General features: G+C 43.6%; 1 protein-coding gene and 1 long non-coding RNA gene across 3 annotated transcripts in view; one reads left to right on the top strand and one right to left on the bottom strand.

Annotated features, from left to right (window-relative positions):
* Nucleotides 1-27,543, top strand: part of GYS2 (glycogen synthase 2) — a 528,148-nt gene that overhangs the window by 458,656 nt on the left and 41,949 nt on the right. For both annotated transcript variants that reach the window (XM_085652724.1, XM_085652725.1), the window contains one exon: nucleotides 10,382-10,545. In XM_085652724.1, the coding sequence (XP_085508850.1) occupies nucleotides 10,382-10,545 (164 nt within the window). The remainder of the gene's footprint in view (nucleotides 1-10,381; nucleotides 10,546-27,543) is intronic.
* LOC146855146 (uncharacterized) overlaps nucleotides 1-27,543 on the bottom strand; it is a 44,315-nt gene that overhangs the window by 5,993 nt on the left and 10,779 nt on the right. The gene's annotated exons all lie outside the window — the stretch shown is intronic.

The raw sequence follows: 27,543 nt of genomic DNA, 5'->3' as shown, positions 1-27,543 counted from the left end.
CCGGGACCCTGCTCTTTAGCAACTTGCCATCATCAACACAACTTCTGATCCAGCTTAAAGCTTGGCCCACCAATGACTAATGGATGACCACTTTTTCTCCATAAAATGTTCTACATCCGATGGTAAACTTTCTACTGGGACGAACCTGGACCCTGTATCCGACCTGCGCTCCATCGTGATCGGCCTTACCTTTTGATCTGGTCTAATATGGCAAAATAATCGTTTTTGCTGCTTAGAGCTTTTGGCACTATTTTTTATTTAAAATTTAAAAATTCATATCTCTGGTTCTACATAATGGAGTTTTGTCGCTTTGGTGTTTATCAAAATAGTCTCAGTTTTTCTAAATGGGTTTGGGGATATATTTGTGTTGTGTACTACTTGAGTGCAACGTAAATACTATTCACATTGTCTCTAAGTTAAGCCTGACTACTTTGTGCCAAGTAACCAGAAGGAAAAGCGCAGGTTTATTTAGGGACTCTATTGGTATATACCCTGACAAGGATAGGGATAATTATAAGAGATGGGTTCTTATCCCCTCGCCTAATACATCCATTTCCTACATTGAGGACTTATGCCTTCTCAAGGAACCGCAACCTCAATAAATCAGATTTGCTCCAGGTCCAAACAACCCGGGCTAAGCCAAATATTCAGGTGATTTGGGGGTTTGGAGGCCCCACAAACTTTTCCATACTTTGAAAATCTGGTTTGCAGGGCCTCACTTTAATGTATTCAAACGTAATGAATTATTTATTACAATGATATGCCCTCCATGGGTGGGCAGAGCCCAATGGGCTTCATAAAAGGCGCTACCCCACCTAACACTCTTGGCATTACAACATGTAATAAGACTCTGCTGGGAGGGTCTCAAATTTTGTGGCCAGAATTGACAAACAAATATCTGAACCTCACCAGTGACTGTCAATCTGTTTTAGCTAAAAAGGCCTGGCCCTAATTCATTCCTTCACATTTTACAATTTGCAAAAGAATTGCTCCTCCCAGCACGGCACCAACTCATGAAGGCTGTCCACACTCGCTGTACATTATCTTATATCCAGCCTTCCCCTATACATGTACAATGCTCTGATTCTTGCCAGCTTGCTTGGCACTATATAAATCCCAATACGCTCCCATATAGATCCGAAAACATCTGGAACACACTTTTGTAGTTCATTGTTACAAATAAGCCGCTATTCACAGGAAATGCGAGTTGTCTTCTTTGTAGAAGCCAAGAAATCCACCAGGCTGAAAACCATTCAATGCACTGAATAACGTTTTGTCCTGGAGTGGCCTTTAAGTGGGGGCGTGGCTTCAAGAATATTCATGAGACTGATCCGCTCTGACGCAAGGATGTTGATACTCACTTCTTTTAGAAGCCTTCAGTGCTCCTCATCTCTGACGATGACATTTGGAATGACAGTCGGAACTCAGTGTAAAACATTTTGTAAGCAATACAAATGTCAACGCGACACGAATTGTTAGTTCTTTGATTTCTCATCTTTTTAAAAGTCAGCGCTAAAGATCTGATTCACCTAGCTGACAATTGTTTCAATGTAGATGAACTTTGAGCATCTATATGACACCACTTCTTTTGCATTTTAGCGCACTGTACCAGTGTAAGCACTGCTTCCTGTTTAGTCGGGTTAGATTACATGGACTCGTAACTGTAATGCAATACTGTTTTGGAACCGAGGTGCTATTTCTTGGACCTCAACTGGCATTCTGAACTAGTCAAAATCTGTGATTCCATTTTTATGTCTCATTACAACAGCTTTAGCTTTCCACTGGAATTGCTCATGTTATCAATATTTTAAAAAACAATACATTAATAAGTATAGAGAACTCGTGGACCTTAAAGTGGCCCCCTTCAGCCGTTTGCTTCCCTAATTTTTTCTTGTTAGGCATTTTTTGCATTGTCTGTCAGTCACGTTTTCAGTATTTCACGAGAATATACACTGTGCAGATGTGATTATATTACAGAATTGGAGAATGGGCGAAATGTAGTTCCTTGTCAGGCCGTTCACTTACATGCTGCTCTATTACCACCACCTGCTGCTGCCTTGCCCACCATCCAGAGAACATGTGGACATCTTTCATGATGAGCAGCCTCAGATCTGCATACTTGAGTTACACTCTGGTTGCACTCTCCTCATTGTTCATCATGGCACCCTGCTTGTCCTTCTTCTAATTGCCTTAAGTTGGCATTTCCTTCAGAACCCTGTTCAGTGGAGCCCTTAAAGCCACTGACACTCTGACGAGTGAACCTCATATATCTGCTCATCATTCATGCCAGCAACACTTGTTCTTGCCTTGTGGACTGGTATGCCTCACCACTCCGCGTACCTTTTTTCAGGAACTCCTTATTTTACCTCATCATGTCATTTTTACAGCAAGCTCGTCTAACCATGCATGTCCTTACTCCCAGCAAGTCCTCCTCCTCACTCTGTGCCCCGATTCTGGTTCTCACTACCAACTACTGTGCATTGCCATTCACACATACCGGTGTCTGTCCTTCAGTGCTTCTGGGCACTGCTGCAGAAGCTAGAACCATCTGCTATCTCAAAGCTGCATGTTGTGCAAGTGCTCTGTTTCTGTGTCCTGGATAGTTTCTCTTATAAGCGATATCCACACTGCATGGATGCTATAATATAAAATGTGTCCTGTTTGTACCAGGCAGCTGTGGGCTTCCACGCGGCTGATGCTAGGGCCCGGTAACAGCTATATATAAGGCATACTCACACTGGTATCGCTGTCTGGGCAGAAGACCTAATGCGGTCCATGCCACTTTTATTTATAGCCTCTGGCCGCGCCCAGCCAGAGGGTGTGGTGCAAGTGCATCCGGGAAATGAGTCAACCCGGACAGTGGCTGGGTGGTTCATAACATCTCTTTCCCACTTTGCTCCGCATTCCCTCAACTTGATGTTACAAACAAAGTCCTTGAGTCTCTGATTCAGCATTGGGTGGGGCCGTAGATCATACCGCTGCTTTTGGGACCTGTTCAAACCTACTCTGTGTGACTCAATTGGGCCCCCATCAGACATACCCTGTTCACAAGATGGTTCACCGCACTCTTGTTTTTCCGGGGTCTCTTCTGTCACACTGAGGTCTCCTGTCTCTGGGACGTCTTCCTCTTCAACTACCCCATGGCCTGAGAAATCGACCTTCTTAAACCATGAAATGCTCTGAGTTACTGTCTCCTCACCTTACCGGGCAGTTACCATCATGCCTTCCACTGTGAACACATCCCATATGCCGTAATCTCCCAGTCTGAGCCAGCAGGGGGCTGCTTTTCTCCTGGTACTGGCTCCTGTGCTATTATGCACCTGCCTGCTTTGTGTACCCTCAGGATCATCCTCAGGTTGAACCCATTCTGGGTGTATGGGAATCAAGTCACGCTGGTAGCCCTTCAGCATGAGGGGTGTTAGAAATGGGGGGCACTAGTTGGCAGAGGTACCTTTGTCCAAATAGGGACCCTTGCTTCTAGTCAGGGTAAGAGGGATACACTTCTAAAATAACCCCTGCTCACCCCCTTGGTAGCTTGGGTGGAGCAGACAGGCTTATCTCAGAGACAGCGTGTAAAGCATTTGTGAACACATCCAGTAATACAGTGAAAACACTACAAATGGACGCCAAATCAGTTTAAAAAAATAAGTAATCTTTATCTAAACCAAAATAAGACCAAACAACAAAAATCCACAATACTGTAATGAAAATATGAGTTTCAGATGGTAGAAATAGTTCAGTTCAAAGCAAATTGCAGATGCAACACTTTTCACACCAAGTACCTGGTATGCGTCACGCAAACAAACAAAACATGCCGCGGGGAAGGTGATGCGTCGGTTCCTTACACTCAGGGAAGGTGATGTGTCGGTTCCTGGCTACGAGGGAGGTGATGCATTGGTTCCTTACTGCTGCTCAGGGGAGGTGATGTCTCGGTTCTTTACCGGAGAGGGGCTGATGCGTCGGTTTCTTACTGCGTGGGGAGGTGATGCGTCCGTTTCTTACTGTGTCCCCAAATGTTGCGACAAACTTGCCGCCTCGATGCGATGCAACGATCCGGGACGATGCATGGATTCTTCCAGATCCCAGTGGAAAATGTCTCTAGAGGTCCAAAACAACAGCAGGCACCTCTCTGCAGGTCAGAACTCCCAGCAAAGAAGTTCAGGGGAGCTGGTGGTGAAGTCTTTGTGTCCCTGAGACTTCAGAACAGGAGGCAAGTTCAGTTTCAAGCCCTTGGAGATCTTCCTCAAGCAGGGGACACAGCAAACAGCAAAGTCCTTTTCTCCTTTCCTTGGCAGCAAGTAGCCACTGCAGATCAACCCCAGACAGCAAACAGCACAGGCCGCTATTTACCAGATCGCCCCATTGAAATCTCGAATGAGTAAATCTAGGCGAGCACAGGCAGTCTGGTTCACTCCCGAGCTTCATGATGGAAAAAGCATTGTAAAAATTTGGCGAGGCGATGGCGACGCATCCATCTCACCTATGACAAAGAAAAATATATGTAAAGCTGGCCCGCAAATCCTATAATACCCAACAGCTAAGTCAGGCTGAGAATACACCTAAAGTATTGTTCCAGATTCTGAAAACGTTTACAAATCCCAAAGCCTGTGATCTTGAAGAAGCTCCTTCACAAATCCTTTGTGATAAAATAGCAGACTATTTTGTACAGAAAATAGATACCATCTGTAATAAAATCTCTTCTGCTGGCAGTTCACAGCTGATGGCCACTACCATTGAACCTCCACCTTGCTCTAAGGTAAATTCATTGGCGAGTTTCCCCTCTCTAACTCTGTAAGAGGTGGAAACCTTAATGGGCAATGTGAAATCAGGCTTGCCACTTGCTATTATACCTGCTAGAAACTCTTCCTCTCTGGTCAAACAGCTGTCAGCCCCAATTTGCTCCCTACTTAATCTCTCACTGAAAGAAGGACAGTTGCCTCTGGCATGGAAGGCGACACAGATTATTCAGATTCGGAAAAACACCAAAGCATCCATGGAAGACCTCTCCAATCTGCGTCCAATTTCTCTCTTACCTCTCATGAGCAAACTGCTGGAAAAGCACATTAACAAACATTTGTCAGACCATATCAAAGCGGCAGGCTGTCTTGAACCCTCACAATCAGGCTTTCGACCGAAACATAGCACCGAAACAGCTTCGGTGGCTGTTACAGACAACATCAGGCTAGCCCTCGACAGCGGTCAATCCACTCTCATGGTGTTATTAGATCTTTAGGCCGCTTTCGATATGGTCGACTGTCAGATTCTGCTCAGGAGACTGGCGGAATCTGGTACTGGTGGTGTACCACTGCAATGGATGACGAGTTTCCTTACAAATCGCTCCCAGACCGTGAACCTGGGACTGTATCGTTCTAAAGAACTGACCAAGGGATTGCCCCAAGGGTCTTGTGTAAGCCCCACTTTATTCAACATCTATATCGCTCCATTGGCCGCACTTCTAAGGAACCATGGGTTCATTCCGATATCATAAGGTGCCTAGACACCTTAGGGTATTAGTTGCGCACAAAAAATCTCATAAATAAATAAATAAATATGCAGATGACACCCAACTTACTTTTTCCTTTAAGAACTCCCCCCAGACGGCTCAAGACACCTTCTCCTCCGGCATGCTGGCAATCTCTCAATGGAGGCGTAACAACTTTTTACAGCTAAATGCCGGAAAGACTGAGATCATGCTGTTTGGAGAGGATCCACTGTTGTGGACCCCAGAGTGGTGGCCAAGAGAGCTGGGGACTGTTCCAATACCAAAGACAATGGTACAAAATTTAGGGGGCCGTATTGATCAGACCCTAACCATGAAGGAGCATGCGACCCATACAGTGGGTTCCTGTTTCCACATGCTTAGCCTGTTAAGAAGAGTCTTTCCTTTCCTTCCTGACTCTGTAAGGAAGTCTCTTATTCAGGCTCTAGTGTTGAGCAGATTTGACTATTGCAACGCTTTGCTGATTGCAACCAATGAATCTTCTCTGGATCGTCTACAGGTGGTACAGAATACGGTGGCCAGCTTAACACTGAATGCCCCTCACTCCCTCACTCCCTCTTCTCCAAAAGCTCCTGTACGCTAACGAATAAAATTTAAAGTTTGTTGCATTACTCACAAAGCAGTGTGGGGTAAAGGACCTATTTATCTGGCAGAGAAACTTAACCGGTACATTCCCCATAGGGATCTCCGCTATGGCTCGAAATCTCTCCTCAAGATACCAAAGATTAAGAAGCTAAGGACAGGGGGAAAAGCTTTTTCATATGTGGAACCCCTTTACTGGAATCAGCTCCCCATTTCCTTGAGGCAGAGCTCAGACCATCTACAGTTTAGGAAAGCGCTGAAAACTGTTCTGTTCTAGCTCCTTGCTCCTGGAAGGCAGCCTTATCACATTGGGTCCGTTAGTGCTGAGATACCCCTACAGGAGGGATTCAAGTGCTATACAAGTCCCCTAAATAAATAAACCTAGCAGAGGCACACTGGATGGTTAGGCAAGAATATACCTACTTTCTAAAAGTGGTATTTTCACACACAGGATGTGAAAATCATGCATTTTAACATTCTGAGTTCAGGCTTGCTAAACTTTATTTTTTCACCTTGTTGCCAGGGCCAGTTATATGTATAAGATGTTATAAACAATCTCCCCATTCAGTCCTATGGGAACAGGTAGCCTTGCAATAGTGAAAAACTAAATTGCCAATATGTCACTATCAGGACATGCCACACACATCAGGGCATGTCCTACCTTTCACATACAATGCACCCTTCCCACGGGGGTACCTTGGGCCTACCTTAGGGGTGACTAATATGTAGAAAAGGGAAGGTTTAGGGACTGGCAAGTGTGTGCACTTGCCAAGTCGACATGGAAGTCCCAGACTGCACACAGGCTCTGGAATGGGACCGATCAACGCTTCTGACAGGCTCAAGAAGCATGTTCAACTGTTGGTAAGAATGTAATACCCTACAATAGGGCGGTACCTTCTCTGGCACCGCCAAAGGGATTACAATGTCCCTTTCATATAGCCTTTCAATGGTGGTCCAACTGCTATTGAAAGCCTGTCGGAAATGGACTTTGGAGCACCCTAGCAGGGCCCCATTCTTCTGTGGCTTCCTTATGAGGCCTGGGAGGCACCTGTGGTGCCCCCCCAAACATACATACCCCATGTGATAGGCACGACATGGTGCCTGGCACATGGTGCATGGATGTTTGCAAACATCAATTTTTCCAATGCGGCTTGTGCTGTGACCCTTTTCTGACCGCAGCACAAGCCGCAATGGAAAAATCGATCTTTCTGACCACCTCATGGGCGGCCACATCCTAGTTTTTCAGATAGAACCACTGACTACTAATTGGTCGGTTTCCATTCCGAGATGATGTCAGTCGGAGGCGTGTCTGACTGTAATCGTAATCGGGCCTATGTGTGGTCCAGGATACCTCATTTTCATCATACCATTTTAATGTATAAAGAAATTAGAGTATTATTCAAGGGGGGGCGAGAGCCCACCTAAAAAAAATCATCACAATTGTTGTCAGGATGAATCACAAAAGTCACTAAAGTAACCTGTGCTTAACCCTCTGCTAGCTTGGCACAAAATAGTCAGGCTTAACTTAGAAGCAATGTGTAAAGTATTTATGAAGCACTTAAACAATAATAAAGTGAAAACACAACACAAGAAAACTCCGAAACCAATTTAGAACAATAGATAATATGTTAATAAATAAAATGACCTCAAAAGACAGAAATCCAATCTGTGTAACTGGAGATATGAGTTTTTAAAGTTTTAGGTCAAAAAAGCATGAAGCGCAATTTCGGGTAACTGGTCATGTGAGAGCAAGATAAAGTCACAAGTTTAGGCTGACTTTGATGGATCGGTGGCCAGATACAGGACTAGGGTTATTCTGCTGGAGATTTTACCTTCTGATTTTAGTGTGTAAACTCGGCATTTGGCCCGCTGAAGCTTTCAGACGGGTGCTGTGCAGTGCGACTCTATTTAATAAACTTTTAAATAATCTAATAAAATAATTCAATGATAATTATTTAATTATGAAGTATTTTACAGGTAAGAGCCCGATTATGAGTTTGGTGGGACGGGCACAGACCGCCATGCCTGCGTTTCCTTGTATCTGCTGGGCTTTTTTTTTGGAGTTCCCATGGCAGTGCCTCTGAAAATGGGCACTGCAATGGGAACGTCAAGAACAGTTACTGCATGGCATGGCCTGTGTGTTTCCTCTCTGCCATGGTTTTCATGGAGGAGGAACCGCCATGAAAACTGCAGCGGAGAGGAAACTGTGAGGTCTCGCCAATCATTTTGTTTCCTCTACACTGTTGCGCCACTGCCAAGGAACAGTAGTTCCTTTTGCTGCATCCACCAAGCAATGGCGGTCCCTCCGCCCGAGTTGTATTAGGGCGGTCGGAATACCAGTGCAGCGGTGGCTGGACTGCGACTGCTGCACCTCTGTGAGTCTGGCGGTCCGCCAGACTCGGAATCGGGCCCTTAATGTCTTAGAATGAAATAATTGAAAATAAAAAAATATTTCCTGACTAGATAATGAATGTTCTATTTTTATATTTTTTTAGGATAATTATTTATATGATTAATTATTTCAAATAATTCCATGTAATTTATTAGGATTTCCTATGAGGTTTTATTTTAGGTCCAAACCTCCATTATTTCCCATTCAAAGGGGTTGCAGTACCAGTGGTTGGCTATGTGTAGCGCTGGATATACTACAAAAATATGATAATACACAAGTGTAAGCTACGACAAAGGTGCAGTTTGTGAATGTCAAAGTAGTACACGTTCTCAAAAGTGAAAGTACTTTTGTGAATTAAGCCTAAAATGCCTTTCCGGGAGGTATACAGTCTTTAGAGTAGAAGCAGGAGTAGGTCTTCTCTCAGTTCTGGCTGCTTGTATTCTCATTGGAAGTGGAGTTACCTGCATATAAATGACTACTACCTTACTCCGATAGGCTTGCATGTGAACATTTGCTATCAAACCCCTGGGCTCAGATGTTGTATAATGCTAAATGATTCGCTGCATGTAAGAAGAAAGAGAAAGGGCAGGTTGGATAAAGTAATTTAGGAAGGAGGGTGGCACAATTCCCCTAGGCATGTGAGGACTTTTATGCGTACAGCTGCAAGCTTGCGCTTCTTTAATCAATTAATGGGTCTACAATATACTCTTATTAGCACAGGTTCAGAGGACAGTGGAGTTAGAACATGGCGAGGAAAGTTTCGATGAAATTCCACCAGTCCTTCTCTGTGAGAACAAATAAGTGAATGAGTTAAGACCAGCCCACAACACGGACTTACCTGGGGAAAAATGGGGGCAGGGAGCCATAGAGAGAAAACACAGTGCATGACGTCTGCCCCCACCCTCCCTCAAGTGAGTGAGGGAAACTGCTCTCAGGGTAGGCTACACCGGTCTGAACATTCTTTGTTTGACTTGTGCCCATAGAGATGATTTAGCCGTAAGGGGGAATGTGCAGGAGTTAGCCTTATAACAAGCAAACATTAAAAGCTCTAGCGGAAATGCCATAACAAAACCAAGAGAGAGTTCAAGGGATGCCTCTCCACGTTCAGAAGCAGAGGTGCAATGAGTGCGGGTAAATAAGCAGGGTCTCTAATGATTAATCACCAGGGAAAGAACGAGAAGGCTTCTCTGAAGAAAAAAAAGAAACATGGGGAAGCACAGTTGTGGCTGTGCAAACGGCGAACAAACTGGCGCCAGCAGGAAAGTTACAACACAGTTGCCAGGCTAGTAACTGTTTCCCACCGCTGCTACTTAATGTTCACCAGAAGTACCTGTATTTTCAGTACTATTTGGCAAAGAAATAGGGTGTCGTTAAGAATGTCCTTGAAGCGCTCACCTCTCAGCCCCATCCTCTACAAGCCTATACATCACATTTACCAACCAGCTGTGAGGCTGAGTCTAGGATTATTCTGACTGAGTGAATGTTTTTCTTGTCCCTAATCAGGTGGTACACATTCCTGGCTTTCACTAGGTACTTTGTGACCCCCGCAAATGATTTTCAAATTAGAATTTCATAATTGCTGCTTGATTTCAAAGAAAATTAGCAAAGTTGCACAGCCTTTGAGACAAAAACCCAGGATGATTCAAATTCAAAATAATTTAATTTTTCTTTGAGCACATGGAGTAATTTTACATCTCATGAGAGGTTCAATGTAAAATATAAATGTGACTTCAATGCTTCCTAGATTGTGAAAATAGTTACTGTCAGTTGTCTTACTGCATAATCAGATTGCCTTGAATGTAAAACTCTTTTACGACTCTAAGACTGGCCATGCACAGAAGCGACCGAGTGCAGAATGCTAACAGGTTGTGATGACTGTACCTTCTGCCCACCTGTGTTTCCACCAGGGATTTACATAGTTGACAGAAGGTATCGCGCTCCAGACGAGTCCTGCAATCAATTGACGCAGTTCCTGTACGGATTCTGCCAGCAGTCGCGACGCCAGAGGATCATTCAGAGGAATCGAACTGAGAGGCTTTCAGACCTGCTGGACTGGAGATTCCTGGGCAGGGTAAGTGAGTGTGCTCTCAAGGCCACAGTTCTAGCTATATTTAATAAATGTAGTAAAGTAGATAGACCTGGGCAGTGGGAGTTGTAGTGATTGAGGGCTGTGTTAGTAAAGGATCCTAAAAGATAAGGATTAATATACCGAGATTAAGGGTGGAACTCAATGAAAGATAATGATATGTAAATGGTTTGGGAGAAGGAAATACGGTTTTGACACTTTTGATTTACAATGATTTTTCCTATGAGACCACACATTTGCAATAAAATGATGATATGTATATACCACATAGACACAGACATGCATTATTCTACTGAGAGGTTATGTATCATATAGAATATGACCACCAAAAGTGTATTGGCAAGATGACTGTTTGAGTGAATGCAATTGATAGTAATATCCTACACCTTTCATACATAGTTTATGGACAAACCAATACACAATAATAATGTAATTGGTCGTTTTATCCTACAATAGAAATAATGTGGGGAAATTGTGCAATATGGGTCTGAGACACATTGGTGCTTTCCCTTTTACGACTTGCAAATTGCAAGTCGCTTAAATTCACAAATTACGAGTCGCAAAAGGAAATGGTCGTACATGTGGACCCACGAGTATTCTATTTGACTAATTTTGTGAGAAACAACTAGAAAACCATAGGTATCATATAAAGCGATTATCATAATGTTATACTTGTTATCAATCAATGCTCCATGTGTGTTGTACAGTAAATCGACTTCAAACCTATCTGCTGTTCAGAATTTAGCATAGACCAGTGATCACTAAATGATGAGAAAGAGCACAGCATGGTGGAATGATGATTCATTTGAAGCAATAAGGTTGTTATCTAGGTTGATTTAGTTGTTGGTCTACTCTATGGCTGCATTATCAATCTGAACCCAGTTATTATCAATAATGGGGTATTGTTAGTAATAAAAAGTTAGTTGTAAAATCAAAAAGGTAGTGTATATGCTGCCCAGGACTACTGCATTAGACTTGTGCCGGAACACACATGCACCTATTAAGGTTGTCTATAAGTCTTAGTACTGTTTTTTTGATTTTTCATGTGATACTTGTAAACGTGTTCATCATCTCAGAATATGAGCAGAGCTGCTTAAGAAAAGGCATTAATGGAAAATAGGTGAAAAGACAATGATACCTTTTATTATTACAGGGTGGACACATTTGTGAGTCCCTTGAGGGGCTTCAAGGACATAGATTGAGGAGAATAATTAATTCATAAAGTTATCATCTTATCTTAGATTTATTTATTTATTTATTTGATGAAGCACAGGGAGCTTATAGATTTGAAACTTTAGTGTAGATAGTTGGCCAACAGTAGGGGTCTAGGCAGGTGGTATGGTGTATAGACCTTTGAAGTGCATCCTTGGCTATGAGCATGAATTGCTTTTTGGCCATGAGAGTGGTTTTGGAAAGAAGGTTTTCACCTTGTAAGAGTCCATGCAAGGACTTAAAGACCAAGGCAGTGTGATTATTTCAATTCCAGTGTGCTACAAATGTCATCCTTGACATTTGATTGGATACAGATTATGTAGAAGAGATAGAAGACATTTTTGGTGATGTTAATTTTAGGAGTGGAAGGCAGTTCAACATTAAACAATACCTCAAGGTTAGTGACCTTCTTCATCATTTGTAGGGATATGCAATGAAGGCGGAGAAAGCAAAAGACCACCGTGCTGGACAGTTGATCAGATGACAGAAATATTTATCTTGGATACATTGAGACAAAATGTGTAATGGTTCATTCATTGATGAACTTGGCCTTAGGCAACTAGTTAATCTGAGTTAGTACCTAGATCATTATTGAAGCGCCAGGGTAAACTGGGCATCATCTTAATTGTGGACAACTGTGTTGAGCAAGTTGATGATATGGGTCAGTCGGTTCATGTCATTTTGAAAACGATCATTGAAAAAGCTGAACTTTGAGATACCCCTCATGGAATGTTGGTACTGATGGAGGAAAATTAACCCAATGTTCTTGGTGAGTTTGAATAATCAAGAAGAACATGAGTCAAGCAGGTGTAATTCCTTGGCTCCTCCACTGAGCACAGCATGCAGGATAGTGAGATCAATGTTATTGAAACCAGTAAATAGGCAAAGTAAGACCAAGGCACAAGCATACCCTTGAGCCATTAAGTTAAATTGTTCTCTTTCTACATAATCAATAAATTCGTTTTTATTGCTTGAGAGGGGCAAAATCAACGAGAGGCCACATTATTCCAAAAGTCTTGTGAATTCATTTTGCATCTCTTCTAGTTTGCAAGGTGATCAAGCAATGGCTCTATAGTTGAGTGGTGTGACGGTGACCTGCTTTAGGTTCCGGAGGACATCACCTATTGAGAAGGAAGTGCAGATTACTGATTGGATGAGAGATACAAGGACTGGTGAGGCTTTTCTGAGCGCCTTGAAAGTGCAAATGGCTTCGAAAAGAAGAGGAATTGTCATCTCAAATAGATATTCTCACTGGGGATCCAAGATATCTGGTAAGAATGTATGAGGAAAGAGAGGTAGATATTACATACTCACAAGTACATAGTCTATACTACAAAACAACAAACAACTCCTCTACAAAGTCAGTAAAACTGATGCACTTTTTTGAGAAAACTGGATTTTGGGACGTATTGCACACTAACTTGGTTTGGTTTAAAGCAGATGAAGCCATTCCACTGTTTTAGGTCTAACATTTTTAACCCCTTCGCTGCGGCGGGAATTCCGCCGCAGCGCTGGGGGGTGCGGGGGGCAGCGCGGTGGCGCTGTGCTCATGACGGAGCCACTCCGTCATGAGCCACGGTTGAGCTGTGCTCATGACGGAGCGGTTCCGTCATGACTCCGCCCAGTTGCGTTGTCCCCCCGCACAGGCGGGGAAACAGCGCCGCGTGGGCGGAGCAGCCGCCAATGGTCGTGGCATGATGGAACCGCTCCGTCATCAGCACACGGCAACCGTGGCTCATGACGGAGCGGTTCCGTCATGAGCGGGGAAGGGGTTAAACAACACGTGTGAGTTTAACTGTTTCCTGGAGCTCACTGCTGCCATCTCACATAGGAACCCTAAAATGCAGTATGTATGATCATTATTGCAGTAGAAAATCACCCTCTGCTAAAGAACATTAACAGCACTTAAGAGAACCCCAAATTTTAAAGCACTGATGACGATGTACTGTCTACACCAGGAGATTATGATTAGTCTAGCTCGCTCCATGTGTACCTAATGTTTTCTCCTGTGTGATATTGGAGTCTAATGATCATTCATGCAATGCCTGGTCTGATGCCTTTACAAATAGCCTCAGGTGCTTTTTACTTTAATAGAAAATTGCCATGTTAATAGGAACATGATCACACAGAATTGCCTTAACACAACCTTAAACCTCAGTGATCAACATGTGTTTTAACACAATGGCAAACAGGCCAGGCTCTTAGAAATGGCAGATATAATCTTGTTCCACAACTATTTTCTATTTGAAAAAGATTGGTATCATCAACTACAAGACACGCAATGAGTTCTAGGTTTGCCTCATAGTATGAGTCTACCTGGTCCTACCTTGCCCAAGACTGGATATTGTAAGTATAGTTCTGGGGCAGAGATATTGATATCTGTGAGGAAAACAGATCATTGATTGGTGTGGTTGTGTGGCCTCACAGTGTAATAAACTCACAAACTCAACTTGGGTCCGGTTATGTTCGTTTGCAAGGCCTTAGATCAACCATGGGTAGCGGTGGCTTTGAGAAGTCAGGCTTTGTCAAAAAAGTAAGGGCGACACATTTAGAAGTACCAAAACAGTTGAATGAGAAAGGAGCATAACACACAAAAAATCTTACAGCAATTTGTAAAACAACCCTTATTTTGATGAAATTTTAGACACAAAGAGGGTTCCAGAGATATAAATTATTAAGCAAATAATAAATCTGTGCTTTTCATTCAAATCGCAAACAAGCATTAATAACTACAGTGGTTAGCTGTTACTTTGAAAACATTTGGAAACATTTGTAAAGTTGTGTTTGGTTACTTTGACCCACTTTGGGTGACCAATTCCTGCAGGGAGAAAGTCATAGAGGCCAATATGGCTTGGCAAGACAGTTACCTTGTGGCCTAAGCAGTCTCTAGTCCAGTTCTCATTCTATGGGTGAGTCACTATCGACATCAGTGGAGTGGTTCTGATGCAATGATACACAATGCCAAAGATAATAAAGGATGCTGTGGATGCTGATCCTGTTGACTTGGTCTCCCTGGGGCCACTCCTTGGTCCACAAACATGGAGGGAGGATTTTGGCCACTGAGGTCGATGTTCCTCGAAGTCCGGTTAAAGTCCAGCAAAAAACAGTTCCCACTGGTCTACTGGTCTCTGGGTATAGCAAAACCACCAGTTCCCTTTAACTGAGGCAAGTGACCATCTTTGACAACCAAACTGCATGCACTCTAACTACTACCCTGGGTCCAACAGACTCGGTGCAACTTTTGAGCATCGGGAATCGGTATCCCAGGCTGCACTTCAGAGGTCAATGGCAATCAAGCTAGTGAGGGTACCAACTCACCTAGTCAGGCTTGCTTGGTGTTTACCTCTTCTATCTGGGGTTCGACAACGACTTTTACTCATGCAGTCAATTCTTTGGTTCAGCCTCTCTTTGCCGGTTCCAGGGAACTGTATGGCAGCCCTTCTTGAGTCCTTTCTCCAGTGCAGAAGTGATTGGAGTTCTGAGTGCCAGGGGTGCCACTTTTCTATTCACAACTTTCCCTCTGTGGATGTGATGACTGTGGGCTACCAGATCCCCTCCCACTTTCAAAAAATGAAAGTGTGGCGGTGAGGACTGTTGTAATATTCTTGGCGGGCCACAGAAGCCCCACCAATGCAAAAAGAACAATTGATGGACAGAATGCAGAACAATGTCATACATTCACCCCAGTACAGAGATCTGGGCCTAAATCCATCGTTTTTTTGCTCACCATGCCATTCCAGTTTGGACCCAGCCATATGCAAATCAGTCTTGCGCCCAATAGGAGCAGTCCAGCCCGAACTGCCAGGTCAAGTCCTCCCTTGACTGGAAACAAGCATTCTAGGACCGGTTTCGGGGTTTCACTCCTCATCAGCCAGGACAGCTTGACTCCAGTGGCATGGCGAGCGTGGGACCCACGTCTGGGCATACCCGTCCCACTTGGACTACCAGCCAGTGGGCTACCAGATCCCCTCTCACTATCAGTCAAAAAATGAAAAGTGTGGCAGTGAAGACTCTTGTAATATGCTTGGCAGGTCGCAGCAGCCCCACCAAACCTGAGCTCTGCGCTAAGCGCTACTGCAAAGGATCTCTGGTGGTTGTGGTGGTCCCTGGGTGGCTCGACCACCCTGTTCATAATAGGGTAGTTGGAAGACCGCCACTGAACCTCCAGACTCATAAGTGAGGCCTTAAGTAATTTACCCTTGTGTTATTTTGAAGAGGTTGACTTTAAATTGTAGCACGTTGCACATTCTTTTGGTTTGTTTGCTTAGATTAGGGGCAATTAAACTAACAGATTGCTCTATTCCTAGTTGTTGATAGCTTTGCTCTTTTTGTAATGCTTCTATAAATTTACAGAGTGTAGGTTAGGTACTGCCTAGTGTTGATTGGAGGGCATTGTGCCATGCTTCCAGTGCCTTGTTTGTTTTGGTTTCCTCTGTCAAGGTGCTGTCATAGACATTCCACCACGGTATTTGGAATTTGAGTTGGCGTCTGTGTCAGGAGTGATGCAGTCTGCCAACCCAAGTGTCTGTTAAATAGTTCCTGGGGGGACTTAGTTTGTCTTCATTTTGTTGGTAGAAAAGACTTTCTATTTGTAAATTGTAGTGTGGCTATCCCTCTGACCGGGACATAGACTAGTGCTATCATTTCGTATTTCAAATGCAAATTGGCTGTTTGTAGAATATTCCAAACCTAGGACCTGACTACAAGTATGGTGGTCCTGGGACGAGTGTGCCCTGGAGACATGTTTCTGCTGCATGCTGTGTGTACCCCAATGCCCTGTACATGGTGGTGCGCACTGTTTCTCCTGCAGACCGTGCTGCAGGTAGACAGTATGCCCGACCACCAAGATGATTCATAGCATGATCGGCATTCTCTCTGGCTCTTTCCTAGAGCCGCAATATGCTACTGCCATGACTGCACTGGCACAACACCACCAGCCCCACAGTCTAGTTGTAATGCGGAGGTCAGGATGCTGCTGGCTTGGTGGCGTGCCGCTGACCAATGCTAGCTGGCAGTGTCCCTGCCGAAGTCATAATGACTCGTTTAGTGCAGATTGTTGGGTGTGTCTATATGCTTTGTTTGAAATTATAGTAACAGACTTTGTATGGCTGTGTGGGGAATACATTTATATAATGGTTGGAATAATAGATTTCTCAAAATCATGATTATCTTTGGGGGTAGCAGCTCTTTGTTTTATGTTAAGGGGCTGAATATGAGTATGGCAGTCCCAAGACCACCGTACAGTTGTTGGCGGTCCGACCAATGCCTCCTCGGCAGTCGGATCGCCCGAGTATGAGCATGGCGGTCAGACTGCCACCAGACTGCTGCCAGTGCAACTGCCAGGCTCTTGTATCCCATAACGGTGGCAGTCAGGAAAGTGGCAGGCCAAGGAGTGAATGCCAGTACCATCGTGCTGATTACGATCTGCCTTTTTGCCGACCTTTTCATGGCGTGGACCCACCCATTTAAAGGTCGGTGAAAATGCACGGAAGAGGCCCTAAGCTGGGCCCCAGGCATTTTAGCCCATTGGGCATTGTAGATGGGGGCACATATTGTGCCCCTCCCCATGCCTGCACTGTTGTGCGCGCACTGTGTGCCATGCACGCACAATAGTGCAGGCGCTGCAGTGCGGCACCACTCTCTGTGAGCCAAAGCATGCTGCTGCCCCAAGGCCGCTGTTGGCACACCGCTAGCCCGGCGGTAAACTCCAGATGCGGCAGTCTGGATGCCACCAGCTTGGCGGTGTTCTTCCAACTCCAGACTCTGCAGCCTGTCACCAAGTTCATAATCAGGTCCTCAATGTGGTTTACCAGGTCATAGTCAGTGCTGCTTTGTTTATATGGTAGTAGGGCATATATAAAAGGGATATTTGTATCTTGATAGTCACCATGTATTGGGCAAATCTGAGTGAATGGGTTGGGACACATTTACAAGGTCTCATCCGTCATCCACATTTGACTTTGGCTATGTTTTAGTAACTTATTTGCTGTATAGAATATTAGGATTAGTTTCTCATTATTTATGTATTTAAGTAAAAGGATAGGTTCATTATGTGTTATTGTTAAGCGTTCAGGTATTTGTATGTCATGGTATCTTCTAGGGGTAGGAGGAATATCTCTGGTGGCTTTTTTAGTTTGTGCAATCAAACATTCTAAAGTGGGTATAGGTGGTAGTTGGCCTGTAATGTCAGTATCTCTATAAGGACTTAGGTTGTGGATTCCTCGGAGGTTATCCCTGCCGCTTTTATGTCCTGCAATATCTCCCTTACTTCGATTTCAGTCACATTTTGGGGATGGTTGTGCTCTCTTACATAAATTGCATTGTCTTTTGCAGTTGCCCTCCATAGCATGCATTTGAATAATATTTGGTACATTTCCAGTTTATATTTTCCATTAAATGCACCTTTTTGGCTGTAGGTGTAGCCTATGTGATTTAATAACTGCTTTCCTTTCTGCAAAGTTATGTACTTTGCTGCCTCTGTCATTGTATTTGAAAGTAGTGTAATAGTATAAATATATGAACTAATTCAAAGCTTATACGCTTGTTATTTACATGTAATATTATGCAGCTATTTCTATTTTGTATTCTTACATATATGTTCTGTTTAGATGTTTCACATGGTGTTGTAGATTTTACGTTGGGGGTGTTCTAATGTGCAGCACGTGCATTCTTTTCTGTTGGATGAAAAAAATGTTAGTTTAATTTTAATGTTAATATGTTGGTAATTTGGAGAGGTTGAGTTTGTTAGGTTTACTTTTACTTGCTGTCTGGTTGCGTTTATAGTTTTTTAAAATAATTTATGTATGCTTACTTTCTTATATTTTTCAGACTTTGAGGGTGATAGTGTTTTTTTCTGGCAGTTTATCACTTTTCAAGTTGTAGTTTGTCTTTTAGGAAGTCTATTAAAAAGATAGAAGTTTGAGAGTGTTTTATTAGTTAGTTGTTAGTTATGTTTTTAGGTTAATTAAAAAGTATGTTTTATTTTAAATATAGGTTTTACTCACTTGACAAGGTAGTCGTTTGAGTGAATATTTTTTTTAATGGTCTTATGTAAGAATCTGGCTGAGTTTCCTCATCTTGTAGAATTTGTCACTTTTTAAAGTTTTTAGTGGTTTAAATTAGTATGCCTTTTACTTTGATAATTTAATTGTTTCTCTTTATTAGTTAAAGTTGTTTTTACTTTTATTTTATTGGTTGCTTTAGTTTTATTTAGAACTTTTTTATCAATTAGGTCTTTCTATATTATATGCTAATTTTGTATGTATGGTATATCATTTTGAATATAAATGTATAGGTATATATTTTATTCGGGTGAGGGGTAAAGATTCTTTTTAGTGATATATTTATATTTAGTTTAAACATGTGCATAAAATGTTAAGGTTTATTTTCAATAATTGTTTTATGTGAAAAGTGATTTCAAAAAAATATTTATTAATGATTATTTAATCATTTTGCCAATAAGATTTTAGTTGATATTGTGTAAATAAATATTTGTGCCATATTATAAATTTATTTAAAGGTAATGATATTTTTGTTTCTGATCTTTCCCTTATCAAAATAGGTAAAAATCAATATGTTTAACAACAATAGTTGTGCTCTCGATATTTGTGGTTTTACTAGTTAAGTGTAGGAAGTTGATATTTTCGTTATTGATATTTAATTTCCAATAGTTTTGTGTTTCGATATATTATGCATCAACATCATGTTCGTGATCAACCATGACACATTCAGCAGCACCTGCAAGTAGTCTGCCTTCCATTCTGATCAGTAACCTACAGGTAGTAAAATGGCTTTCGTATTTTCACTTCCAGCTGCGTCCTACACAACGGTCTGATTTAAATAGTCATCAACCCTCCTTTTTTTCCATTATCATCCTCCCTGAGAGCTACCTGGAGCGTAACACCTGGATGCTAATGCAATGGATTGAAACAAAGGATAACAACTTGTCATTATCCTCACTGGTTGGCACTACACATTAAGGACCTAATTATGAGTTTGGCAGTCCAAGGACCTCTAAACTCACTGTGGCCCGACTGCCGGATTACAACTTGGGTGGTCAGATAGCTATGGCCCCGCCACAACCACCATTGATCAGAGATTTCGGACGGTGGTGCGGCGGTCTGAGGGCCACAATTTTCTTAGTGTTCCCCTACGGCACCGCCAAGCATATTATGATTTTCCTCACTGTCAGGGGTCTCATGGAGGTCCTTACTCCATGAAACTGCTGGCGGTGAGAAAAGAAAGGGGGCCCCACGAAGCCCCCACTTGGACCTGTGCACCGGGTTGCATGCAGGGGGGCACATGTTGTACCTCCCTGTGTGCATGCACCCCAGTTCCTTTGGCGCTCCCATTGTGGTGCCCATTTTCAAAGGCACTGCCAAAGAAACGCCCTCGAGACGCGTGAAAAATCATAATCTGGCAGGCGGTGCTCACATAGCTTTGGTGGTGTGGGAGCAGGGTAGTGGTGAGGCATCTCTGCTCCCACACCAACAAAGTCATAATTGGGCCCTGAGAGTGCATGATCGAACAAAACACTATGGACGGTATTATGAGTTTCTGCAGTCTTGGAGCGGGCGGCATGCTACCGCTCTGCTCCAAGACTGCCAAAACTCACCGCTACCCGCCCGCCAGATTACAAGTAATCTTGTGGTCTGGTGGGTGGGGGGCCTGGCAATCCCATGCCAGTGCTGTTCAGACTCATTGTGATCTTTAAACAGCACCGTGGCTGTACCACCAATGCATGTTCCTGCAGGGAAGGAATGCACCATGTAGTGCATTCATCCCGTGCAGGAACTGGTGATGCAAAACTACAGGGGGGCACAAAGTGGGCCCTCCTGCATGCACCCCCATGCACAGAGGTACAAATGGGGGACCTACATGTTGCCTCACTGCCACCCGTTTCATGGTGGTGCGACCAGCATGAAAGAGTGAAAGTGAGTCAACTCAAAATATGCTTGGTGGTGCCGCTGCGGCACTGCCAGCATATTATGGTCTTGAACCGCTGCCAGACCGCCACAGGATCCTTGATCCACAACAGTAGCAACGGTTCGGTGGTGGTTCGACTGCCACACTTATGATACTGCTGGCGGTCCCGCAGTGTGGAAAGGCAGAATTTAAAATGTAAAACAGTGGGTGGGGTTGTCTGTACTATTAAGAGTTTATTACTACGCAAAACAACCCTTTATTGCAACAGTATGATAATGACAAATCGAGAAAAACAAACAATAAGGTTCTAAGCCCTTGCAGTTTGCATGCAGGTCCTTGATGCCAGTTAATAGCTCACTGTGCTATGTGAGGAGTCCAACTTATAAAGGTAACAGAAGGATCTCTGACAAAAGTAGTAACCCACTACTTGAAATACAAATCTGTGATCTTCATGTTACACAATGTGCATTGTACCCCACACGTAAACCTTCTATACTACATAATGAGTCAAATCTGTGACTAGAAAAAACGTCGCTCTCTTCAGCAAGTGCATTATCCACCAGAGTTATATTACCATTATTATTATCCCCTGGAAATTGCTGTGCACACAGATATCTGCAGCCGGTGCCTTAACCCCCTAAGATAGTTTAAAATGCAACATCTTTGTGATCAGTTAAGTAACCCAGAACAGATTTACTGTCAGGTGTGTCCTCGTTGCCAATTGCTTTGCAGTGCTGTATTTAAAAAATAAATGTGTAAGTTGACTGACTCCGCTTGTCATGCCTCTGCACCTCGTGACTGCACCCCTTTTTTGCTGTCACACCTTGACCCCCAATTTATGGGTTCTAGGAGTAAATTGTTTCCAGTTCCAGATCGGGTTCACAATCTCTGTTAATATGGCTAGGTAGTAGTAGATTGTGCACGGTATTTGTATTTGGAGAGACGTTTCTGTCAGGTATATTTTTTGGAATGTGGCAGAGACTTGTCCTCCACAGGTATAAGACGTGCGATAGGAACATTAGTGGAGGGGGTGGTGGGCACGGGTTACAGATATGCAGCGACCAAGGTTTAGAAGCACTGGGATGGTGGTGCCACCCATAATAATATCTGCTGGGTTCTAACTTGAAATAAACTAAAACAAGCGAACAGTACTGATGCATTACCAGAAGGTGGCAGTCAAATCATTGATTTGGAAAGCTATTGATCCCAGCTGGAACTTCCCGGAGCACTGCGCGGTTTTAGTCACCATTTAAATTTCCCTGGAAAAAGTCTGTCAGAATACATGAGATAACTGTTAGTTAAAAACAAACGATTGAGGGTGCGCGGAACGGCCTCTGTACCGGGGCTTCAACTCACACCATAATTACCAAATTCACTTATGTCCGGATCACCCTGCAAAACTCCCTCCTTCGGGCGGTCTCCTCGACTCTTGCGCGAACGTAAGTGAAATTGAAACACTTTACCTTAATTACAGCAGTGTTTTTATTTGACTGTGCAAGCAGCACGCTGTGTTTTTAACCACTTGTGCTCACGAACCCTTGAACCGTGAAGGCAGAGTCGCTGTGCCCAGGTGGCCGCCGTGATCGCTGTCAAGCCTTCTTTCCTGCGGCAGGCGTCCACATGGGCGGCTTCAAAAGATTCAGCAATGGCTGTAATGACTTTACGAAATTCCGAGAAATCACGCAAAGCCGCTTCAAAAATATATAAAACAATTCTGCCTCGGTTATGAATGTCAGTCCTGTAGAGCCTCGGCGGCGTTCCTGTCCAATAAAATGAACGTCCGTAGATCACTGCCACGTGACAAACGATGGAGGGAGGAGCCTGGAGATTCTCTACTGCAGGGCCAGAGCTATGGAACTCACCACCACCTATGCCTATTGCCTAGTGACATTAGAAGCGCATTTTTATCATTTTTATTAGCTCTAATCGCTGCGTTCTTCCCTCTGCAGGAAGGACGACGGCGCAGATACTGGGGTGACTGTTCTGTCGTGTAAAAGCACGCCTTTGCCCCCACACTGGTTGTTCTACATCTGGCTGTGCTCTTGTCGTCAATCATGCCGTTATTATCATTATTTTTTATTATACAGGTTTGTAGAGTGCCTGGTTACCCAAAAAGGGTTCCCCAGCACTGTACTCCTTCCTATACCAAAAGTCACACCTTCACTTCTACCTGAAACTTTTTAACAGTTTGTGGAAAACTGAGAGAGAAGGACATGCTCTCATAGAGGGCGGTAAGGAGTTCCATAGCTTAGGACCTAAGTGGAAAAAGAATGACCTCCTTGATGGGATCTCCTCACCCCAGGAATTATAGCATGATCGAGATTACTGGAACCCAAAAAATGAATAGTTTTATATGGTGATATCAAGGATCTGAGATAGATGGGGCCAGAATTAGATCGACATTTATGCATTTTGCATAGTGCTTTAAATTGCACTCGTTGTTCAATTGGTAGCCAGTGAAGCTCATGGAGAAGGCTCAAATAGACGTGAATTTGATGGGGTGTATTAAAAGTTTTGCGGCTACGTTTTACACTATCTGATGCCGCCTAAGCAAGACCTTTGGAACGCCTAGGTAGAGAATGTTACCATAATCCAGCTTTAGATAATCAAGGCCAGGATTACGATTTTTTGGGCTGAGACAGGAAGACATCCAAGAAATTTCCTGAGCCATCTTAGAATACCAAAACAGATGGAAGCAACCTTGGTAATCTGATGACTCATCGACAGCCTGTTATGTTATCAACCCAAACACCAACATTCTTGACCACGGATACTGGAGTAGCAGCAGCACCCATAGCCTCAGGTCACAGATGAGGTCCCAAAAGGAAGGGAAAGTTGCCCACCAACAGAACCTCAGTCTTATCCCTGTTCAATTTAAGGGACTTGGCATTCATCCAAGATGAAACTTTGGAAAGGCAGAAGTCTCGCACTCCGATTCTCTTGAGATGACAGGGAGAAAACATTCTGGGTGTCATCAGTGTAAGAAAACAGTGTGAGAATGCAGCTTTCCACAAGTGGCATAAAGATTCAAAAGGGTCAGACTGAGGGAGGAGCCCTGAGGTACGTCATAGGATGAATGGTAAGACTTTGAGCAGTACTGATGAGTGTGCACCTGGAAGGCACTGTCCGGCAGAAAAGAATCTATCCAGGACAAGACATTGCCCCGCACACACCTCGCCTCTAATCTTTGGAGAAGAGTGTTATAGTTAACTGTGACAAATAGAGCACTAAGATCGAAGAGAATCAAAGCAGCAGTATCACCATCATCTAACTGGTGCCTTAGGTATTCAGTGACACATAGAAGAGCTGACTCTGTGCTATGGCCTGCTCTGAAATCCGATTGTGAGGGGTGGAGCAGGCCCTTTTGTTCTGCAAACATCAGGAACTGTTTATTCATGTGTTTTTCCAGCACTTTGGCCAAAGTAGGCAAACAGGAGATTGGCCTGTAATTGAACCAGGAGAAAGGGTCAAGGTTAGGCTTTTTCAACATGGGCATGACCATTGCGTGTTTCCAAGTTTTTAGGACAGTGCCATCTGAAAAGTGATGCATTCAGAAGAAGAGTAAGCAGTTCCAGATATTGTGGGGCAAGTTTACGTAACACCGAAGGTGGACAGGGGTCTAAAGGTGAACCTGCTTTGGTGGCGTTAAGAAGCGATGAAAAAGTCGAAATGTCCAAAGGCAGAAAGGAGCTCAGAGAGCAAATCAAGGCAGTCTGTAACTGAGAGCTGTTAGGGTCGGGCTTAGAGAGAAAAGAAGCCTGAAAGTCTGCAACTCTTTTGGAGAAAATGCTGGATAATTCGTCACACTGAGGTTGCGACAAGGGGGTAAATTGTGGGATCTGACAATGCTTTCACTAATTAAAAAATGGTTTCAGGGCAATTTTGCACTGAACTTAATTATCCAGAATAGAAGGAGGCTCTATATAGCAGCAATTTTTATGATAGTCCTTTAAACTGACATACTTGTCTATGTTCTCTTCGCAGAAGGACTTAACTCAGACACTTTCCAAACGTTTACAGATCTTTTTGTTTTCACACAAAGCATCATTAAACCATGGTGCCAGGGGATGGGATCTGTGATGCTTCCTGCGGATAATAGGAACTAAAGAGTTGAGCGAGGACCAAAGCTCATTATGATGGGTGAGTTGAATTCCACTGACTTGCTCATCGTTTGACAATTTGACTTCAAAGTGGAGTTCAACGTAGAAATATTGAGTTTTGACCATATCCTACAAAAGGAGACAGGCTGGTCCTCCCATGTACCAGGCGCCAAAGGGATATAGAGGGAAAAATGTACAGTAAAATGATCAGACCAAGATTGAAGAATTGAATGGTCTGCCTGCAAGCTCTTTAGATTGGAATAGGGGGCCGAGCAGATTCCCAACCTCATGAATGGGAGCATTGTTAGTGAGCTGGACATCCAAGGCCATAAAGTCCTCTGTCAGAGAGGAGACAGTTGTACAGGACAAAATGTCAAAGTGAATGTTAAGATTACCAAGAATGGTGCAGTTTCAGTATTTTGAGATGAACGGAGAGAGAACATCTGAAATGCAGGTGTTCCAGATACCCGCAGGTCCAGAAGGGCGATAAATTAGAGTGCCATGAAGTTCTTGTTTATTGAGATCTGTAAGGCCTCATAATCAGGTTTCATGAGTATGTGATTTTGCATAAATATGGTGCTCTAATAATAAGTGCAATACCTCCCCCTTTCCTGCATATCTACTCTGAATATGCGATACTTAGAGGGCAGTGCAGCAAATATGTCCAGCACTGAGGCCATCTGTGCTTTGTCCTACCATGTAATGCCAAGTGTAAGGTTTGGCTGATCACACTCCAAACATCTTCTGTAGTACAAATCCTAGTTTGCTTAAGTTCATTTAAGATTCATTATGAAGGGTTATCGGAGTCTTGGAATAGACTGGCTGGTATTAAACAGAAGCTTAGAAACGTGTCACACTTTGAACCCCAGCTGTGCGGTTCTGAACCCCAATTGCAGAACAGAACAAACTAACATGAAGTTATGCCCAGCATCTGTATCTACAATAACACATGCTAGCCCCTCATGGCTACAAACAAACCAGATCACTTTCACTCCTACAGGTTCCCTCGGGGTAAAAATAGAATGAGTGCTGGACAAGGCCCATTACACAGAGTCCCCTCAGATTTTTTATTTCCTTTACTGAACCTGTTTTTGTTGGCTTTTAGGACTTTGCAATTTGCTAACCAGTGGGTGAAGGGCATGCGTTCTCTCTTCTAAACATGGTAACATTGGTATATACCTGAGTGATACATTTAATTTACCTGTAAGACCCTAGTATATGGTACTACATATACCGAGAGTTTGTAAATTGAATGCTACAAGGGGGCCACTTCCTAATTTATCTATGGTTCTTTGTATGTCTTGGACCTGCTAATGCAGCCAGTAGTGAATTTTTAAACTGCTGTTTCAACTTGGCAAAATAAACCTTTTGCCAGGTGTAAACATTCATTTTGAATACTTATAAGTCACCCCTAAGGTAGTCTCGAAAGGCCCATAGGGCAGGGTGCACTATATTTAAAAAGTAGGACATGTATTTAAGTTTTACATGTTCTGACAGTGGAAAACTCCTAAAGTGATTTTTCATTGTAGCGAGGCTATCTCTCCCATAAACTAACACTGTGTTACCTTATTACACTTAATAAGTGATAACTTCAGTTTGGGAACAGATAGAGATATGCTTCTTTCTCTCATTTGAATGCTAATTTACAATACTCTTTAATGGTAAAGTCAGATTATAACTTAGTATTCTGACAATGTCATGTTTAGAAAGTTGGAATTTGTCTATCTAAGCCAAATGTGCCTTCCTCCCAGTGTCCAGAGTCACATGATTGTGAATAGCTCTACTGTGCTGTGTTGTGTATTTCTTCCAGAAATAGGTATAAAAGGGTCTTGAGTGTGGGGCTGGGTGTTCCTCTCCTGAACAGGATGACCTGGCGGTTGTACACAACCCTTACTGAGCTTCAAAAGGATAGCCTTAAGGTTGTGCACCCCCCCTTCCTGATGTCTAAGGCTGCCTGCCCTGCCACTCACAATGCAGCTCACATCTAGGCCTACCTAACCTTTGTTACCCTGGACAGTTTGGAGCGAGACCCAGGAAAGGGGGACGGTTAGACAAAGGGTGCACCCTCCACCCACAGGCTGTCACTGGGATTAGAATAGCACCCTCAGAACCTCTCATTAGAACACTCCTGACCTGTGGAAAATTCAGAAAGACTGCCTTGCTGTCTGAAGAAGGAAGTCTGGACCTGATTGCCTTGAACCAAGGATTCCCAGAAGTAACTCCAAGGATCAGCTGGCTGATGTCCTGTTTGAGCTACATAGACAAAAAAGCTTCCAGAGGCATTCCCTGCAACTGGCCAGCTGACCAACACCACATGCTGCCTGAAACCTGCTGCCAGCCTCTGCTGGGGAGAGTCCTGATCCCCAAGAGGTCCCCCCTAGGGCCTGGATCCTTGGCTGGCATCAGAGTGTACTCCCTCAAAACTGATCTGCAGGTGAAAATCCAGAAATGTGGACCTCAATCGCAAGCTGGGTCCTCTTGTTAGCAATGGTCCCGTGTTTCCCGCCAATGAGAAGTTCCAATGGCAACCTGCTCTGTGCGCCAAACAGTGAACGCCCACGTTCCCATCAACACAAAGCTCCAGTGATGGCCTGCTCCTTGCGCCAACAAAGATTTCATCACAGCCAACGCAAAGCTCCAGCTCTGGCTCCTCACATGGTCTTGGATTCAGAGAAGGTAAACTCTTTATTGGGGCGAACCTTGTCCCTGTATCCGACTTGCGCTCCATTGAAGTCAACCTGACTGG

This window comes from Triturus cristatus, chromosome 4_1, assembly GCF_964204655.1.
Source record: "Triturus cristatus chromosome 4_1, aTriCri1.1, whole genome shotgun sequence".
Lineage (NCBI taxonomy): Eukaryota > Metazoa > Chordata > Amphibia > Caudata > Salamandridae > Triturus > Triturus cristatus.
Note: the sequence above shows the minus strand (reverse complement) of the source record. Positions and strands in the feature narration are given on the sequence as shown.